Here is a 22,000-nt window from a genome sequence, read left to right as displayed (position 1 = left end):
ACAGTTTGTTTTTTATTAACATGTGGATATATTCACAATTGAGGGATATCACTTCAGGGTTCAACCTGAACTTGATAATGCAAATGTTTGTATTGCTTTTCCAGTACATTGTAGCATTTTGTAAATGTTTGCTTGTTTTCCTTTTCAATGGCATTTGTTTTGCACAAATGTATACCTATGCTTCTCCTATAATGATTTTATCTGAAGAGAAAAACAAAACACCACACTTATTGCATAACTATTTGCATGGACCCTGTATGTCTTAAGCATATTGCAAAATTAAAGCAGGAACCGTGTTATGGGTATCATATTGTGATAATCAGTGTATAGGTATACAGCATCCATACTGTGATATCTCATTTGTATGACTATTTTTTCTTTTTTACTCTTTGGTTTTAAGATGATTAAAGTCTCACTAGTAATATATAATAGTTTTTAGTATTTATTTGGGGGATGGTCTGGTCTGCATTAAGGGACATGATCAGCACCCCCTAATTGCATTATAGCTCAGTGTTGATTCGTTTGTGGTAATACAACTGCAGAATATGTGTTATATTGTTACCTGCATACAGCATATACACATATGCAGATTTGAATTTGTTTGCAGATAGCATTTTTGTCTCCTGGTTTTTAACAATCAGAATCAAGGCAGCTGTAATTTCAGCTGTGGTTGGGGTGAGTAACTTGGTGATATCAAACTTCCCAGAGACTGCTCTGGTCTGTGCTGTGGATAATCATCTCTGTGCATTCAAGGGACTGGTCAGCCATCTTTTCCCATGATTCAATATTTTTTGCATAAGCTTTCCAATGATTTCAATCTGTTCCAAATGATTTATCTACAAAAATCCCCATATAATTTAATGTTGACTTATTTAGATAAATAATGTGAAAAGTTTTTATAACAAATTTCAATCATTTGAAAAATGTATGCAAATATATTTAATCAAGCCTTTGTTAGGTACAACTTCCTTTTTAAAACCATGTATCATGGTATAATATTGACTTGCATAGAATCAGTAAGGACTAGAAGACCTTGTTCTGCAATTGGGTAAGATGATTCTGTTAAGAATCTTTGTGATACTGTTGTACTCAGTGTTGGCTCTGCTATTATTTATTGCATCACCATGGATTAGGATCCAACCAGCATGCAGACTACACTCAGCTATGCAACTCTCTAAACCCAGGCAATGTAACTTTAATGAGTCTCTCCTTGTTTAAGAGTAGATATGAGACACTTTTTCCATATGTGTTTTCTATTAAGTCTGTTTCCTTTTCATGCTCTGCTTTTGTTTTCTTTTTCTTACCTGGTGATTTCAAAGTTTTTATAAAATAACTGATCCTATTGTATTGAAACACTTTGTAAAACATTTTGAGGCACCCTTTGCTGGAACCCAGATCACGTATTTAAAATGAAAATGGAAGCTGCTGATACTGCTTATATTAATAGTGATAATATTGTTGTTATATGAGTTCAATGATACAAAAAACTAAAATACATAAAATAACATATTCATTAACCCCTATGCCATCCTTGGGGACCCGGCTCTAAATGCCGGCAGATGGCATAGTATGTCCCCACTGTCCAGGGGACTTACCTGCTCCCTGGTGATCCCCCGCCAGAGATAGAGATGGGGGGACTTGCCGGTCATCCCAGGGAGTCCCCCTGCTGCTGATTCGGCCCTCCTGGGCTATGTGATCGCGAGGTCCTTGCGAAGACCTCACAATCACATAGACGGAATAGCTGCCCAAAGCAGTGCCAGCAGGGGGAGTGCCTGGAATGACAGGTTGTCCCCCGGCTGTCTGAAATAAGGTTCAATAAAGGGTAAAAACAGTACAAAATAGAATAATATATACTTAAATCACATATATATATATATATATATATGCAAAAGTAGACAACCCAAGGTATTCCAAATTGGGTATATGTCCAGTCCTTTTTAGTAGCCAGACTGGACATACCCCATTTGCAATACCTTGGCTTGTCTACTATTGAAATAGTATGCCATCATGGGGGTAATTCTCATTCCTAGGCTACCATACGGTCTCAAAGGCAACGTAACTAACCTGGCAAAATTCAATGTGAAAAAACTGAAAAATTTAACATGCTATATTTTACCCTGTAACTTCCCAAAACATCATAAAACCTGTACATAGGGGGTACTCTTTTACACATGAGACATCGTTGAATTCAAATATGTGTATTTTAGTGAAGTAAACAAAAACAGTATTATGACAATTACCATAAAAATGTCATGCAGAACTAAAAAAAAATAAAATGTCTCACATTTTGTTATATTGTATTCATATTAAATTATGTTTCATAGCGAAATATTTTATGTTAAATTAAAGCCCTGTTTCTCCTAAACAAAATTATATATAATAAGTGTTGGTGCACTTAATATGAAAGAGTTGAACAGACATATAGTCAAAGTCCAAGTTTTGTTTACATTTTGTTTTGATCAAAACGTGTTCTTAAGGGGTTAGCATATATACAAATCTCTCGATCAGTGATTTCAGTTGCAGAAGGTTGCCTTGGAAGATTTTAGAAATGTTTGTTCAGATTAACTTTTTATCTTGCTTACATTAAAATAAACAATTTTGAACTTGGTTATATTGTTTCTGTGCTCCATGGCATACTTTAAGATAAGATATTTCAATTAATTTTCCTCAATTAAATTACTTCTAAATCACTCAATCAAAAATAGATATTTTATTAAAAATGTCCTGAAAAAAAAAACATTTTCTACCATTTACTAATTACAGCTTTCCATGAGTTATATGACTGACACATTGTCCATGGATAAAAAGCCTGCTGTTAGATATGTAATGATGAAATTTTGCAAAGGGCAGATTTCAAAATGACATAAATCCTGTTAACACAATTACAATATCGTAAAGTTCAGGTGTGTTATCATGTTTGATTACATTTTTTTCAATAAAATAAAATTAAAGAAATATCTTAAATCTAATTCTAAGTACCACATTAAGAAAAGGCATACTTCTAAAAAAAACAAACAAAAAAAACAACTGTTTCCCTGATGCCATTTAATTGCCAGGAACTACACAGTAGCATAGTGATAGTAATTAAGGTTGAAAAAAATCATTTCTGTAATGAGTATAACTAGTTGCAGGTCTTTTCAATGCTGTATAACTACCTTCCTCTTAGTATTTCTTATCTCTTCATGGAAATGTATGTAATTCAGTGGGTACCGTGAATGTGACAAGCGGGGTGACTGTATGTGAATGCATTGAAGTTCAGCCTTCCTCACATTTGTTTTTTATGTTGATCCAAATGAAGGCAAAACACCCAGTCTGAAGCACTTCCAATCTTGCAACAAACTAGGTAAAATTTCTTGGCCCCAAAATGGCAGTCAGATATCTCCTTGGATCAAGAAGCTTGTATTTATTATCTAATTGCTGTTTTCACATCTGAATAGATTGTGATAAAACCACCTCTCTGCAGAGAATTCCACATCCTTATTGTTCTTTCTGATAAAAAAAACCCTTTCCTTTGCCTTAGATGAAATCTCCTTTCTTCCAGCCTAACTGCGTGACCTTGTGTCCTATGTATAGACTTGTTTATCAATAGATTTCCAGATAATGATTTGTACTGGCCCCATATATATTTGTATAATGTTATTATATGCACTTTGAAGCTCCATTCTTCCAAACTAAAGAGATTTCATTTTTTTAACCGTTCTTCATAACTAAAATGCTCCGTTACTTTTATCAATTTTGTAGACCATCTCAGCAATAATATCCTTCTTTAGAACAGGTGCACAAAATTGCACAGCATATTCAAGGTGTGGTCTTACCAGCAATTTATAAAGAGGCAAAATTATATTTTCATCCTGAGAATTAATGCCCCTATTTATACACGATGAAACCTTACTGGCCTTAGCAACTGCCGATTGACATTGCATATTGCTGCCTAATTTGTAATACATAACAATTCCCAAATCCTTCTTGTTTGTTGTTCCCTTTAATTGACTATCATTTAGGGTGTAGGTTGCTTGTGCCTCTTTTACCCTGAAGTACATGATTTGCATTTTTCGTTATTCAATTTCATATGCCATTTGTATGTGTATGTGACTGGGTGAGAATGCTTGTATGTAACAGGCTGGGAGTATGTGATAGGGTACATAAAAGGTGAAAAAGAAAGGGTATATGAAAAGTGAACAAAATGGTGGGTGGGGGGGGGGAGGGGGGCAGTTAGAGGATCTAGTAAAAACATGCTAAGAATTTAAACCTGCCTTCAGATGTAAGTTGTTTGGGTACATATTACCTTGAGCAGTCAGTTATAAAAAAAGAAAAATAAATAAGATGACACAATAACATTTTCGAATTTGCCTACAAAGAATACTCTGAATTTCACAAAATAAGGCAGGAACTAATAAAGGTTTCAATATGTTTTGTGCATAATTGTGCATTATTGTGATAGTTGTATGCAAATTCTAAAATGGAAAACAAAAAAGAATTACTATAGTAATTAGGTTTATAGACTATGCATGTATTAGGCTTAAAGGGACACTAGTCACCAGAACAACTACAGCTTATTAAGTGTTTTTGCATGGCAAGACCACTTACTATTATCTCACATATATATTATTATTTTTATTATAGCCAAATTTACCACCCTAACTCCTCCCACAGTTTTTACACTACATACACAGTAATATACCGAAACGTGCGGATTGTTCCTGACCGGTGTGCTATTACTTTGTGGAACGTTTCGCTGAATGGTTCACAAAATATTGTTTTTGTGGCGAAATTGGTCCCATAGGAATGAATGGCGGAATTTTCAAAACTAAAGTGGGAGCTGACAAAAGCTAGAGTGTGAACTGAAAAATCAGGACATGATTTCTAAACTGAAACTATTACCTCATTTTCAAGCCCACCTACACAAATCTTATATCAAAACATTCAACTATCCCTGCTGCCACTAAAAATGTCCATGGCTAAGCTATAGAATTGGCAGTTTTCACAATATGACCATTTGTTTGCAACTCACACCGTCCATTGACATTCATTTAAACTCCACTCTAGTCACCTCAAATTTGAAGGGCAATTTCTAAACTGTGACTGTGCCTTCATTTTTAATATTTCAGAAACATACTATGCATCAAAATGTAGGTCTGGTCGTTTGATTCTCACAATATAAAGCTCTTCGCTGTAGGATTTATAGTTTTTAAACTATGACTGTTTGAAGATGGCAACCGCCAGTGAAGTGAGCAATTTGGAGCAGTTTGTTTTTAACTGTTCTCCTCTGCCCTTGCTGTCGAGTGAGTTGCCATAGGAACCCAGGTGTGTGAGCAGCCAGCAGAGTGTTCCGGAACACAGAGGCTGCTAGATGAAACACATTCTCTAAACTGCTGTCATTCCTACAGTTTTGATAACACAAAAGTGAGCACTATCACATTTAATAAATATATTTCGAGCCACTCCAAATAGTTACTTTACTCTTTTCAAACACTCCACACAGTTACTCTACCCACTCCATAAAGTTACTCTGCCCAGTCCAATCTTTCCACAGTTACTCCAGCCACTCCAACCACACAACAGTTACTCAAGCCACTCCACCCAGTTACTCTGCCCACTCCAGTTGTAGACTACTGGTGGAGGCAAGAACACTTCACACAATTTCCACATAAATTGTAGCTTTTCTAGTTGAATTTGTTCTGGTGAGTAGAATCATTACCTTCAGGCTTTTTGCTGCAAGCACTGTCTTTTCAGTGAAAATGCAGTGTTTACATTACAGCGATTACATTACAAGATAACTTCACTGGCCACTCCTCAGATGGCTGTTAGAGATCCTTCCTGGGTCATGGCTGCCTAAAATGCATCAAAAACATTAAGTGTATCCTCCCTCTGCATGCAGACACTGAACTTTCCTCATAGAGATTCATTGATTCAATTAATCTCTATGAGGAGATGCTGATTGGCCAGGGCTGTGTTTGAATCATGCTGGCTCTGCCCCTGATCTGCATCTTTATCATTCTCAGCCATTCCTATGGGTAAACATTGTGATTGGATCAGGTCACCACTTCTGATGATGTCAGCAGACTGCTTGTTTTTTGTGTGTTTTTTTTAGGCAAACAGCATGCAGATCTATAGCTCCTGGCTTGAATACAGTAAGATTTTGCTATATTTATGGAGGCATGAGGGGCCCAGGGGGGCTAGATGGTGGTTTTAACACTATAGGAAGTACTCTGAAAGGGCAGTACTCTACTCTCTTCTCCAGCTCTGCTCCACTCCCACCTAATCTGACTTCTATTCCCTGTCCTAATGTGTTTTATACCCCACCTCCTATAGACTGTAAGCTCGTTTGAGTAGGGCCCTCTTCAACCCTTTGTTTCTGTAAGTTTTCTTGTAATTTTCCTATTTATAGTCAAATCCCCCCTCTAATAATATTGTACAGCGCTATGGAATCTGTTGGCGCTATATAAATTGCAATAATAATAATAATAATAATAATAATAACAATAATATAGGGTCAGGAATACATGTTTGTGTTCGTGACCCTATAGTGATCCTTTAAAACTTTATAGCAAAACAAATCTGTGTGTCTCAGTGTGTGTATATTTTTTAAATTGTTTATGTGTAATTTCAAATTATAAAAAGTTTAACTGCTTATGTGCAATCATGTAAATGCATGCGTAGCTAGCGCCCAGAGCAGCTCTCCCACCCTGGAAGCACGAACGGCTCAAATTCCACCACTACAAACCCTCACACGACCCAACAGATTGTCGGTAAGAGCACCCACACCGATGGGGAGGAAATCTAAAAAAACACAACGAGATCGTCCGCGGTTTACAGCAGATATTGGAGACTTACTGCGGAGACCGCATGGCGCGGTTGGACCCAATATGGCGGCCAACTTCGAGTTCACAGACAGCTCGGAGGATGTCCCATCACACAGACCCTCCAAGCCTCCACAGTTGACCGCAGGCTCATCTCACCCGGTCACCATAGAGATAATCACCAATCTCCTCACAGACCTCCTCCAAATGCTCTCCACTGAAATATCCCAGGTGAGGGAAGACGTCAGGGGGTTCACTGCTCGCCTCACAGCAGTGGAGCAGACCTCCCAAACAACCTCAACACAGGTCCTGGCTCTACAGAAGCAGGTCACCGACCTGACAGCTGCTCACACTACTCTCACCCACCAACTAGCAGATATAGAAGACCAACGGCGATGGAAACATGTGAAAATCAGGGGCCTCTCTGATGGAGTCACCCCAGCTGAACTGCCTCACTTTCTTTGCAGGCTATTTGTGGCCCTCCTACCCCCCAAGCAAACCAGGGGAATACAACTTGATGGGATGTTCCGCCTGCCCAAACCATGAATGCCCTCAAGTACAACTACCAGTGATCTACTAATTAAGTTCCAGAACAGGCAGGACAGAACAGCCTTCATGAGTGTCTTCAAAGGAAAAAATCCCTACAGGTTTGAGGACTTGAAACTGTCATTCTACTCTGACCTCTCCCGCAATACTCTTTAGGAAATCCCTCTGTCCGCTGACAACAACGCTGACAGCTCAGGGAGTGATGTACTGCTGGGGACCTATGCATGTACTCCTCATTCAGCACCAAGACACCAAACATAAAGTGGCAGACATCCCTGAGATGGACACTGTCCTGGCGGCCCTGGGCCTTACAGCCTCCCCCACCTCTACAACCTGGGACCTAGCTAAAATTGTCCCATTCATCCCGCTTCCCGCAGAGTACCTGGGAGGGAGGCCACTTGACACATGGGCCTATATGTTATCTACATGTTACTACTCTCTATGTTGGACTTAGCCCCCAGTTAAATGTTGGTTGTATGACAAACGTTCAGGATACTACACATATTTGTGAACTGACCACTTACCAAGTCCAAATATGGCCTAAACCAGGAACTCCCCGAACACGCTATCTCTATATTTAATAACCACCCACCCAGTTCCCATCATGTGAACCCATAATATGCACACCAAGGTTGAACTGTTTACTTACACATTCAGACGCACATCAGATCACTCTACCCAAATATAACGCTCACCATAGCAAGTGCCATGCCTTCACCCTCTTTTAACAATAAGCGACCGGAGGTTCCAACATGGCTTATACACCACACCTTAACCTCACATAGAGGTACATGACTTAATCACCTACAATTCACACACTATTCATAATGGCTCTGCTCCATCACACCAGAGTCAATCGACCACCTTATCTCTGAGCCTCTGATAAACACTCTGCAGCCTCATAAATCGCCCCTAAGTGCCTATAATATAATAACCTGTTTACTCGTTTCTGTTTAATTTCATTTAAAAATTAGCAGTTCTTTCAAATGTCATGACAAAGCCTGAAGTTATAATGTCTGTTACAGCTGTTGTGGCCGTACAGGCTGAAATGCAATCTATGCACGACAAAGAAAAAAAAAAAATATAAAAATAAAAAAATCTAAAGCTCAGATGCCACAATATTGTTTTAGAAGTTGCTTAGATAGAATACTCAACATTTCACAAATTAAGGCAGGACAAATAATTTAAAGTAGTTTTAGATGTGTGTTGTGTGAAAGTGCAGTAGTTGTGTTCAAATTATAATAAACAAAACTATAAAAGTAGAAACGTTATTAAAAAAAAAAGCGTTAAAAATAACAAATGTTATTCTTTTCTATTTCTTTGTTGCATCTTTTTTTTTTTCTTTCATCATTACTATTCAAAATTTGTTGGTATCCTAAATCAGAAAGACGGAAATTATGTTTGAGCAATCACATAACAAAATGCCTATATTGCAACATTAAAAAAATATGTCTTTTTAATATTAACTCAGACTGCAGGCTAAATCCTGATGGTGGAGCTACAGGTATATGTTGTAATGTGTTTACTGGAGTGCCAGTGGCATTATAGTGAAATATAATATTCTATGAGAAGAAAAAAAATGGTCAATTATGTGAGCAGAAGTCCACCACCGCAGTGACCTTTACAGAACAATGAAACCCAATTAGTGAATAATAAGACATGATCACCAAGCACATTCCCAAACAATAGTAAAGCCCACTGAAATTAGAGACATGCAAGATTGTCATGTTTGATTTTCAGACTGCTTAAAGGGACAGATAAAAATGCTGCTAATATTGATAGATATAATACACAGGAAGCATCTTTACTGTCTACGTTCTTTCTATCTATACTATAGTTTAAACTTTGAGAGGTTTAATACATAATAAGCACTAATATTGAAAAACGTGCCATGCACATTAGATACAACATTAGCAAATAAAAACAGAATTCCATATTAAGCTAGAAAAATATATAAAAAATTTTTAATGGAAATGATAGGAAATCTATATTTGTAAAATTATTATATTAGCCATGTGTTTTAGCATATTCTGGTAATTCAGCATGCACAATGGAGACATTTTGAAAGCCAGCAATGTAATTCCCATTTGTTACACAGAATTTAAGTTGACATTTTATATAGACATGCAGGCATGATAAATACTGTCATTCATTCCATTTTTAGTAGTCTATTAGTGGATGGAATACAACAAGAACACAGTGCTTAAAGAGAAGCCTAAGGCAAAAAAAAGCACATTGGCTGCAGCATTGCCTTCATATTTCTCTTTATAACTGTTTACTTATGTTTTATGCTTCATTTCTTCTGTTATATTATTAGATTCACATTTTGCTTAGCACAATAGTTAACTACATTATGAAATGTCTCAGATCCACAATAAAGCATAAGAAGATTAAATGGTTTCATAGCAATAAATATAGTGCAGTAGTTTAAATACATTTGTTCTGAATTTAAAGGATTTATGTAAAGGAAAATATACCCAATTATGAAACCAACTTGCTGAAATCCTCCTTTTTTAAAACGTATTAACAATCACAATTATAAAGCAATTTAAAGGGGCTCTCCACCTGGATTTGACTAATTCATATTTTTAATACATTATATCCATAATGTATTCCTCCACTAATATAATCATGGTCATCCTGGTTGATTATTTTTTATGCACCAAGAAGGGGTGATTTTCTGTTTCTACTATGAAAACCCTGATATCTTTAAGTAAATTGGTCTCATCTTCACATTATGCATCATGAAAGTGAGTAGAGGGTAAGTGAAGGGTCATCTCACTGCAGGTAATAACCAACAACTGTAAAGACACTGTTAGATGTTATTACTGAGTGAAGAAGCAGAAATGGAAGGTAATGTGGCAGGCAGAAGGCTCACTTAGTCTATTCTGTGCAATTACTACCGCCATTATTACCTCCTCCACTGCTATCATCTTTAGGCAGATTAAGAGGGAAGTTGAGCTTTGTGCCAATAGGGACATGAACAGAGAGATCCCCAGTTTGCATCATCAGACTCTTGAACATTTTGTAGGATTTATAGTTACAGTGCCTGTAGTGCCCCTTTAAGTCTTTACTATTGACATAAGGGAGAATAACTCCATGAATTCAGATAGATTATACTTTGTTCCTATTTTACCATCTGCATATCAAAACAGAAAATTGAGGTTTATAAGATCGAACAACACACGTACAACTGCCAGGTATACAGTTTGTGTTATCAGAGGCCTAGCACAGTCCAATGTCACTGTGCTTTGCTTATTGGACCATGCACAGTATTTTATTATTGTAAGTTGTTCTCTGTAAGGCTTGAAACATTATGCATTTGATGTAAACCATGAGTCAATAGTTTTTAATATTGTTTAGGACTTATAGAGAACAAAGATATTCCACAGCTCTGTTCAAATGTCTTTAAAACTATATTTAATATACACTGCCAACAAAAGGAACAGAACCCTCTGCCCATGAGTTCCAAATCTAGCATATACACCACTATTATATAAACTGCTTAGCAATTTAGCGTATGATCTTGCAATCTAGAGCTTATAATAGGGAGTTGAGGATGCTCACATGTGTACTTAAATCTCTGGCCATGAACTTCAAGAACTGTTTAGCTTGTCTTCAAGAACTGCAAAGCTTGTGAATTAGGTATTTAGCAAGGATTAGTGATAATTTAATAATTCTATGTTGGAATTTGAGACAAGGATATTTGGTTATCAGTAGAGTTTTTCATTACCGGTCAGATTTTACTTAATTTTTATTTACTTCTCGTTAAACAAATACCTTTGCACAAAGACCTGCTACTCTCTGGATGTTTTCATTAATCTCAAAGTTCACTGTTAACTCAAGAAACTAGCATAGGAACATGGTTTGAAACAACAATCATGTCACAGAAAAAATGTTTAGGTCAATCCTCCATTCTAAAATGAGCCAATAGAGGTACAAATAAAATTTAAACTAACATTGTTATAAGCCTTGTTGTGGTGATATGATATTTCATCTTTTTTTGTGAGGCTTGGAGCCTGTGTTACAAAAAACATATCACATAATGGATTAGCACTCTGGGCAATATTTGGTTCGATAAGTCAGATCACCATCCCTCACAGAATGTTAGTTTCTCTTTCTCCACTCCCTCAGCCCCTTTTGTGAGTCTCTCTTCATAGCAAGCCCCTCAGAGTGTCTCTTTCTTCTTTCCCCACCTCCTGTGTGCCCCTTTCTTCCTCAGACCCTTCTTTGTGTCTCTTTTCCAATTCCTCAGCCCCTCTGTGTGCCTCTTCCTCCAGCACCTTTTGGTGTCTCCTTCTCCCCATCTCCAATCCATCTGAGTGTGTCTCTTATCCCCCTCCCCAAGCCTTTCTCTGTGTCTCTCCCCCACCACCTTTGTAGGCCTCTCTTTCCCTCCCAGACCCTTTTGTGTGTCTCTACACCCTAGCCTCTCTGTGTGTCTCTTTCTCCTTTTTCCAGCTCCTCTGTGTTTCTCTCCCAACCAGCCATGTGTGTCTCTTGTTCCCCCACAACTCTTTTGTGTGCCTCTCGCCCAGTCCCTTTTGTGTGTGCCTTTTATTCCCCACCTTTGTGGTATTTTCCCCTTCTCCACTCCTGCAGCGTCTGCTTAAACCCATTTAGCATGGCCGAGTGGACCCCAATAAAGAATCTTTCTGAATCCTCTAAAAGTAGATAAATGTTGGCACTCCAGGTTTTGCACTACATCTCCCTTGATGCCTTGCCAGCATTAAACAGACAGAAATGTATGAGATACAGCTGTAAGGTCTAAAAAGAGCATTAACAAAACAGTGCAATTCAATTAAAATAAAGAATGTGCGCTGTAAATAAATGCACTCACAAGATGAAGGTATTAAAGGCACTCAAAGGGTGACTCCCCAAATGTTGATAGGGGGGGCTATGAATCCCTCTTCTCAGTCTGTAAATGTTGCTGTAGATCAGGACTCCAGATGGTAAATTGAAAAAGTTAGCAGCTTTATTGTAAATAGAAAGGTGAATTGACACCTCTATGATGCTATAAGAACAGCAATAGTGTTCCTACATGTTTCATCCCAAACTTGGACTTCTTCAGGGACCTTAAAATCAAAACAAATGACACATATTTGAACAAAGCAGCCTAACAATTCCCATCTGTAAGTCCTTTTAAATAGGGCTAATCCCTAAGTCCATTGGTGCTTCCGTGGGCATTTTCCTTTATCCTTGGTCTGATTGGTTCAATTCATTGTTTGTCCTGATCACCTGTAAGTCTTCAAGCTTTTTCTTCCATATACCGGCTGATATTCAAACACCTGTCAGGAGCTGGAAACGGAAGTGCGTTCCACTGAATACTTGCGCGTTCAATTCAATAGTTGCCGTGTACTATGGAGGCCAATATGGCCATGTATTCCACCATATGTATTTGAAAACAATCAGCTTTTAGTATTGGACAAGAAAGTAATTTAAACAAAATCTTGTTCATTCTAATAATGTAAATTCAAATAAATCTTGCAAGCAGCTTTCTCTCTCCTTTTTCAGAAATATTTTGCCTGACTCAATATCATACAATAATATTACTAAGTATACAATTTATGCATATGAAGCATGAAACATGGACAAAAATTAAGTGGGGGTAACATAAAAACAAACAGCCCACCCATGAACTAGCAATAACTGAAACAAAGAATGGAGTGTGTTTTTTTTTTTTTAGGTTTATATACCATTCTAATTGCACAGTGCACTATATTGTTTTTTTTGTTCTTTATAAATAATGATTGGAAGTCGTATCACGTATTTTGTGAAAATACAAACTTGCTATTATATTATATAAAAATGTAAAGAGGAACCCTCATGATCCTTTACTGATAGAAGGAAGTCTGGCAGGATCACAGACATGACATAACATAACTCATAACTTATATTTTATGTTTTGCTTAAGAGTGGTGTGGCTTGTCAACTAAAATATGTGAAAGTCAGCTTGCATAGAAAAGACTTCTGATGTTCACAGAAAGCATATGGGGTGTTAGGCAGTGGACGAGGATATTGTATAAACATGGGGGAATAAGAAAATTCAGAGGACATTAGGGTGAATTGGCAGATTATATTAAAGTTCCATTTTATTCTAACTGGGTATCAGCAATTATATACACTGCTCAAAAAAATAAAGGGAACACTTAAACAACACAATGTAACTCCGAGTCAATCACACGTCTGTGAAATCAAACTTTCCACTTAGGAAGCAACACTGAGTGACAATCACATGCTGTTGTGCAAAAGGAATAGACAACAGGTAGAAATTATAGGCAATTAACAAGACACCCCCAATAAAGGAGTGGTTCTGCAGGTGGTGACCACAGACCACTTCTTAGTTCCTATGCTTCCTGGCTTATGTTTTGGTCACTTTTGAATGCTGGCGGTGCATTTACACTAGTGGTAGCATGAGACGGAGTCTACAACCCACACAAGTGGCTCAGGTAGTGCAGCTCATCCAGGATGGCACATCAATGCGAGCTGTGGCAAGAAGGTTTGCTGTGTCTGTCAGGAAGTGTCCAGAGGCGCTACCAGGAGACAGGCAAGTACATCAGGAGACGTGGAGGAGGCCGTAGGAGGGCAACAACCCAGCAGCAGGACCACTACCTCCGCCTTTGTGCAAGGAGGAACAGGAGAAGCATTGCCAGAGCCCTGCAAAATGACCTCCAGCAGGCCACAAATGTGCATGTGTCTGCTCAAACAGTCAGAAACAGACTCCATGAGGGTGGTATGAGGGCCCGACGTCCACAGGTGGGGGTTGTGCTTACAGACCAACACCGTGCAGGACGTTTGGCATTTGCCAGAGAACACCAAGATTGGCAAATTCATCACTGGCGCCCTATGCTCTTCACAGATGAAAACAGGTTCACACTGAGCACGTGACAGACGTTACAGAGTCTGGAGACGCCGTGGAGAACGTTCTGCTGCCTGCAACATCCTCCAGCATGACCGGTTTGGCAGTGGGTCAGTAATGGTGTGGGGTGGCATTTCTTTGGGGGCTACACAGCCCTCCATGTGCTCGCCAGACGTAGCCTGACTGCCATTAGGTACCGGGATGAGATCCTCAGACCCCTTGTGAGACCATATGCTGGTGCGATTGGCCCTGGGTTCCTCCTAATGCAAGACAATGCTAGACCTCATGTGGATGGAGTGTGTCAGCAGTTCCTGCAAGACGAAGGCATTGATGCTATGGACTGGCCCGCCCATTCCCCAGGCCAGAATCCAATTGAGCACATCTGGGACATCATGTCTCGCTCCATCCACCAACATCACGTTGCACCACAGACTGTCCAGGAGTTGGCAGATGCTTAAGTCCAGGTCTGGGAGGAGATCCTTCAGGAGACCATCCGCCACCTCATCAGGAGCATGCACAGGCGTTGTAGGGAGGTCATACAGGCACGTGGAGGCCACACACACTACTGAGCCTCATTTTGACTTGTTTTAAATACATTACATCAAACTTGGATCAGCCTGTAGTGTGTTTTTCCACTTTCATTTTGAGTGTGACTCCAAATCCAGACCTCCATGGGTTGAAAAATGTGATTTCCATTTTTTTATTTTGTGTGATTTTGTTGTCAGCACATTCAACTATGTAAAGAACAAAGTATTTCAGAAGAATATTTAATTCATTCAGATCTAGGATGTGTTATTTTTGTGTTCCCTTTATTTTTTTGAGCAGTGAATATGGATATGTTTGTGTCTATATATCTGTCTGTATATGCGTGAATGTATATGTGTGTGTTTGTGTCTGTCTTTGTGTATGTTTGAGTGTGTGTTTGCATGTATGTATATGTCTGGTTTGTGTCTGCACATACAAATGCATTTCTTTACCTGTGGGTGATTGTTTAAGTGGGTGTGTGAGATATTTTTGATCATACAGTCCAAGAATGTATGGGCTATGAGGAACAAAATGGTGGGATTACCATGAATTAAAGGGTGAAGTTTGAGTGTGTCCAGGGTAGAGTCTTGAGAAAGGAGATATCTGGTTTTGCTTTGGGCGCTAGCTCCAGGTGTATTTTGGGACATAGAAATGCTTCTGTAAAAAATTGCATACATCAGTGAAATTGTTAAAACAAACTATTTACCTGAAGAATCCAGGAGGAGCATTTTGAATGAGGAAATTTTTCTCCATATTTTGCAGAATATCATTTAACATTCTTACTCTGGTGGGGTCTCTCTCCATAGGATCATTGGCTGGACGCATCTCATTGGACTGAAATAATTGCACAGTTTCTCTCAGACGTCTTGCCTTTTCCATTAAGAAATTCATGGAAACATTATCAACTGAAAGCAATAGTTAAAATATCATCAGGGGTTGATCTGAATTATACAATACAAAGCATTAATTTATCACTCAAGTTTTCATTTGACATTGTGTCTACAAAATAAATCTAATCAAATGTTCACTTGTCTAGAATTGAATTCAAGAGCTGCATTCTCACAAGCTAAGAACGGGGCTGATTTATACATATTTTGTAACAGAAATGCATTGCTCTTTTTCAGGAAATATTAGAAAGGAGCATTTTTATGAGTTTTGAATTACACGGAGCAGTACATCTAGTGATAAAATTGTTGAATTTACACCAATAACAAAATGGCAACATTGTAAAAGGATAATGCCAATAAATTATCTTAACACCCTGTTTCACACTCAACAGTTTTATTTATGGAAAGAAATGACTACAATTTTAATAAGGTAGGAAAATCCTATCTGCATACTAAAAAGTGTATTGTGTCCCTAAACAAGAGAGAAGTATAGTTTAAATACAGAACTGAAGTTAATAACTAGCTTGGCAGCCGCTAAAGCTTTGTGGAAGATGGATCCAGACTGATCTAGTATTTAATGGGAAAGACCTTGGAGCTTCCAAGATTGCTGCTGCTATAAACATTGTGAATATAGTAACTTTGATTTTTAATTTGAACTTCAATAAGAAATTAGTTCAGAATAAAGGTGAGCACTACATGATGTGTACATGATATTTAACAGATCTTCGAAAAATGCTGGTACAGCTTTGGGATGGAACTAAAGCATGTGGCGGTACCTCCTCTCAGTGATTTGCTTGCATTTTGGGGAGAAGGTAACACTTTCACACAATTTTTTAAAATAAATAAATAATAATAAAAAAAATTATATATATATATATATATATATATATATATAGTGCATGTGATATTTGTATATCTATAAAATCACATCTAAAAGCTAAAATCTTATCCATGAGAAATCTTCAATAAAATTGGGTACACCTTTAATGAGCAATACATCTAAAATACTGTAAAAACTTTTATACAATTTGATTAAAAAAAACAAAAAAACACACACATAACAATGGAACACTCTCTTAAGGCAGAGCTATATGACCTAGCTGTGGTGGAAAAAAAGGCTTTCTGGGACCCTTCCCCTCTTGACTGATGTTAAAGGAATATAGTAATTCTCCCTAATATTCCTGCAGGTAATCTCAAAGGGGTAAATACATAGGGTAATATTGCTGTCTGAAAAGAGATACAACTACTACTGAAACCAGAAATGCTCTGTCAAGCCTCGTTTATGACCCTCTGCAAGAATGTTGTCTATTTTCTATCATACCCGTGTCTTATCTGCACTCATATTGCTTTAACCCCTGTATCACAACTCAACTTTGAATTCTATGTGTCGTCTTGTTCAAACATTCTTCAGACTTGAGAAAGTGAGGATCTCCAGAAAGCTTGTCATTAAAAAAATTCTGTTAGTCCAATAAGAAAGGTATTACAAGATACACATTTTATCTGTTTTTTTTCATCATTTTAATTATAGTAGCTATTTAAAACCATAGTAATAATGATACATTAGGAGGATAGCTACGACTAAAATTGGTCATTTTATCAATGAGATGACAATACTGCTTTTTATTCTTAGTTTGATATACATGAACTCTTCCATAAAACTTTGATGTAACCAAAGGACATTGTTAATAGACCCTTTAAAGTACATTAACAAAACCTGGACCACATGGATAAAGAAGTTCTATGTCATGCCTTTGAAAAGCATAAGCATAAACTGGAACACATAGAGTGGGAAAAAAGCTGAACACGCCGATTGGCCATATCTGGAAGTTACGGGACATACCGAAAACTGGAAATGAAGTTGCATCATGAAAATAACAGCAAAATCTAGGCTTGATAAGCAGTGAGCTTCGCGTTTCAGTGGGACTGGCGCTTGGTCAGACAGCCGGCCTTCGTTATTCATTAATTCATTGATAAAACAATCAAATTTCAACAAAAGTTTATAAAAACACAAGGATTTAAGGGGATATCCTTTGATTATTTTTTTAATATCAGTTTAATAAATTATTTACTTTTTTTAAAACCAACTTCTGGCCATCAAATCCTTGCATACCAGGGAATATGAGGCATGACCTGAACCATACAGAGCCTATCTACTGAGCCATCTGAGGCTCTATATTTGTGAGTATTTGACCTTTATTTCATATGGTAAAAATCTTCTTAAAACAATATTTCCTTGTGTATATACCCGTTTCAGATTACCTGCAGGAATATTGGGGAGAACTATATCGGTCAAGATGGGAAGGGTCGCCCATACGGACCGAAAAAGCATTTTCCACCAGAGCAAGTTCATGTATCTCTGCCTTATGTGAGTGTTCCAAAGTTATGTTTTCTTATTAGATTGTATAAAAGTTTTACACTATTTTGGATTTATTGTTCTTTAAAGGTGATTTCCTATGAATAAGCCTTTTAGCTTTTAGAGGTGATTTTATGTATATGTTACCGCTAAAGTGAGAAATCCGTTAATGTGCACATTACCTAGTTAATCTGCAGATTAACTGATTTGCTCTGTTAATGTGCGGAATCAAGAGTTTTCTGCACCTTTCCGAGGTAATGTGCACGTTAAAGGCTTCTGTATCGTTAAAGTGCAAAATGTTTTTTTATTTCCCTCGGTAAAGAGGAATTATTTATTACAAAATGTCCTTGCAGAACCTGTTTCACCCTTTCAGTGCAGTCTCTGCAGAGTCGTTCACTTCTCGTCTGAAGGCAGAAAGATTCTGTGCGAACCTGTCTCGATTCTTTTGTAAGCAAGTTCCTTTCAATGCCCTCCACCATCAAATTCTCAAAGTATAGACGCATGGCTTTTTGCATCTCGGGGGACTGGCTACTAACAATGCTGCTCCGTAAGTCCGATAAATAATTCTCATTGAGGAGAATGAGTCCAAGGAGAGGTCTGCTCATGGACCACTGATTCCGACAGTCTTCAAATATATGATGATATTGAGAACAGTGGAGAGCATCTGCTGGGATCATTTCAGGGTGTTGCTGCATAATGTGCAGGAAGCGCTCGCTCTCTTGTGGTGGTGGGGCTCCTCGTTTCTTACCAGTTCGGGATAACTGTTTGAAGAGGTATGTGACTATGTGGTCCAGACAAGAACAGAACAGCAGCCTGTGCACAACATGGTGTCCTCCAGAGCTGTGAGCCCCTCAGAGAGATGGAGGACAGAATTATTTTTGCACTTTAACGAGTGGGGAGTAGGTAATGTGCAGATTATCTAGGTAACTTGCAGATTATCTAGGTAATGTGAGAAATATTTTAAAAATGAAACAATTTTTGGCACTTTAACTGATTGCCCTAGTTAATCTGCAGATTAAATAGGTAATGTGCACATTAACTGATTTCTCTACTTTAACGGTATCACTCCTGTATATATTCTTTATTTATTTCTATTAATATTTGGTGTTCATATATGTCCATTCACTTTACTTGTATTATAGGTCTAAGAGTTTAGGGGTCTGTTTTGTGTTTGCATAACTAATGGGTTACTATTTACAGTGGCAATAAAATAATTGTCGGCTTCTGTGTATGATTGCCCATATAGCCATTGTACTTATCCCTTACTGGTTCACAACGGTTATAAGTTGTTTCTTTAATTGTACTAAAGCTACACAATACAGCCATAAGAATCAATCCACATACTTGACCTATATGACACTATTTGGACATTCCAAGGGTTAACTGTTAAGCTATGGATACTGCCCTTTAGACATAGTAAGTATCCATTTATATCTGTTCCGGGCGGGGCACTCAAAGGGTTAATTCCCTTCCACCTGATTAAGTTTAGTTTTCTGTTCTGGCCACCTCTGACATAGAAATGTGGGCTTACACTATGGTGTGTTACACCACACCCCCACAGCCCCATTCGCAGGAGGACCGGAGCAGCTTAGACACAATCACAGGTGATTACAATAAAGCTTATGAGCTTAAGGTATAAATTTACCGCCCGGACAGTTTTTGCTCACTGCCGATACTCCTGAGGACGGCGTGTGGTCACGCCGAAACGTACGTCGGGTCCTTCTGTGTTTTTAATACTCTTTGAGCACTTTGCTCTGAGCACCTTTTCATTTATGTTTTTCTAGCATGTGTGTGTAACCTGGGGCTTCAGATGTTATGACAGCATTTAGATTAGAACACCCACGAAGGTGTTTTATAGGAGATAGGGTAATAGCATAGCACTACTGTTTGGTTGGGAGTGTGTGTTTCTCCCTTTCCCTGTTCTCTCCTACTGCTTTGTTACCTGAGTTATGTATGGGGGTACATATTGCCTTCTATCCCCTCTCCGTTTTTTGTGAGGGTTCCTTTTGGCTATTAGGCTCTTGACTAGCCCTGTCCCTACCATACATATTTATCCCTATATTATTCTGTCCATCACTGATAACCCAGGTTTTTAATAGATTTCAATAAAGGCTTTTTTATTTTTTGGCAACTACACTACTGTTGAGATTGGACTGGGTATTTACCCTCTGGGCGTTCTTTATATAAGACATCCCTTTTTGGGTTTTTTCTTCCTTTTTTCTACATGGTTCCATGTATGTGCACACAGTAGGGGTTAGGGATCTGCATGGGCAAAACATTTGGCTCGGTTCGGAAATTTGGGTAAGTAAAAAAATACATCTGCTTCATCAATTTGGTCAATACGGTTCAGTTCTGCACTTCGGAAATTCGGCACAGGCAATTCGGAAAAACGGCAATCGAACTTCGGACATTCGTAAGCATCCGAATGTCTGAATTGCACAAAATGTGTCTGAATATATCAGTCCCTGCAAGCTTTTTGCAGTAAACACTATCTTTCCAGAGAAAAGGTAGTGTTTACATTACAGCCTAGGCAAATCTCTAGTGCTTCCTGGGGCAGTGCTGCATGGAGACACAACTTTCCTCATAGAGATGCACTGATTCAATGCATCTCTATGAAGAGATGCTGATTGGCCAGGGTGTGTTTGACTTGTGCTGGCTATACCCCTGACCTGCCTCCTTGACAATATCAGCCAATCCAATGTTTTCCTATAGGAAAACATTGTGATTGGCTCAGATCACCACTTCTGATGATGTCAACCAAGTCGGCAGATGAGCCTATAAAGTTAATATTGTACTATATTTAGGGGAGCAGAAGGGCTAGATTGTGTTTTTAACACTATAGGATCAGGAATACATGTTTGTGTTCCTGACCCTATAGTGTTTCTTTAGGTATTTTCAGTGTATTTTCTGGTTTGCATATGATTAAGTAGGAGTACTATGCCACTAAGTCCAAAGTTAATAAAGTTAAGGTGCTGCAAGTACATGAAAAGAAAATGTGAGACTTTGCATTATTATATATCCTCACTTTTAATTTACATTGCAGAAAAGTGCCTCAACAAAAGTAGACATATTGTACTTGTGAAGCATGTTCAAGGCATTTGCACGATTAACTAAGGTCATTTTAGTGCCTGGTTAAAAAAATATGAGATCCATGCAGATTCTTAAATTAATAGACTTTTTGACAATTGCCAGGTTACTTATATAGTCATTTGGTTCCCAAACTGAAGAATATTTGTGCCTACTTTGTCTAATTGCACCTTAACTACATGTTTAATTGCCCCCTGCACATTATGTTGTACATATTGAACTTGAGAAGCATTAACATTAAGGACAAAATTAACACCACATGGCCCAGATTCTATTAGTCAGTAAAACAATAATATTGTATGTATACCCTTTATTAAAAGATGTTTTGTTGAGGACCAATCACAGATGCTCACACATACAACTAGACAACAATAGCTTTTTGTGTTCTCCCCACAAATTCAAACTTCAGTCTGTGTGTATGCCTCTCTAAAATCTGTCTTGAATATCCAATAAAATAATTTGATCAAAAAGACAATACGAGAACCTACCATCCTCAAAAATACCCCTACCACACCGACAAAAGGGGCAAAACAGGAAAGATAATCTAGGACGATACACCGACCCCCAACCCCCACCCCTAAACACCTCACTATACTACTCAGACAAGGTACGACAGAAACCGCAATTAACCCAACAATCCGAGCCCACCCCCAAGAGGTACCCGGCAAACAGATTGTGAGACCAGACAAGGATACAAGAGGTACCTTCAAATGTGAGCAACACACCGCCATGAGAGGGCACCCCTTTCCCCACCCTTCTTACTTCTGTACCCCACCCCAAACCCTAGAAGGAGAAGAAAAGCATACTAATATGTGAGTTAACAAAATATACTTGTCATGACTAAATGCCAAAAAACATAACGATCAACTTCCACTTGCACGTGGAACGCCAGCATACTGTGACAAACCACTCAATGTAACGCAAATTTGTACCACATCTATTA

General features: G+C 38.1%; 1 protein-coding gene across 1 annotated transcript in view; it reads right to left on the bottom strand.

Moving 5' to 3' along the window:
- Positions 1-22,000, bottom strand: part of NAALADL2 (N-acetylated alpha-linked acidic dipeptidase like 2) — a 711,495-nt gene that overhangs the window by 16,002 nt on the left and 673,493 nt on the right. The window contains exon 13 of the mRNA XM_063442690.1: positions 15,437-15,635. Within this exon, the coding sequence (XP_063298760.1) occupies positions 15,437-15,635 (199 nt within the window). The remainder of the gene's footprint in view (positions 1-15,436; positions 15,636-22,000) is intronic.

This window comes from Pelobates fuscus, chromosome 2 (assembly GCF_036172605.1).
Source record: "Pelobates fuscus isolate aPelFus1 chromosome 2, aPelFus1.pri, whole genome shotgun sequence".
NCBI classification, from domain to species: domain Eukaryota; kingdom Metazoa; phylum Chordata; class Amphibia; order Anura; family Pelobatidae; genus Pelobates; species Pelobates fuscus.
Note: the sequence above shows the minus strand (reverse complement) of the source record. Positions and strands in the feature narration are given on the sequence as shown.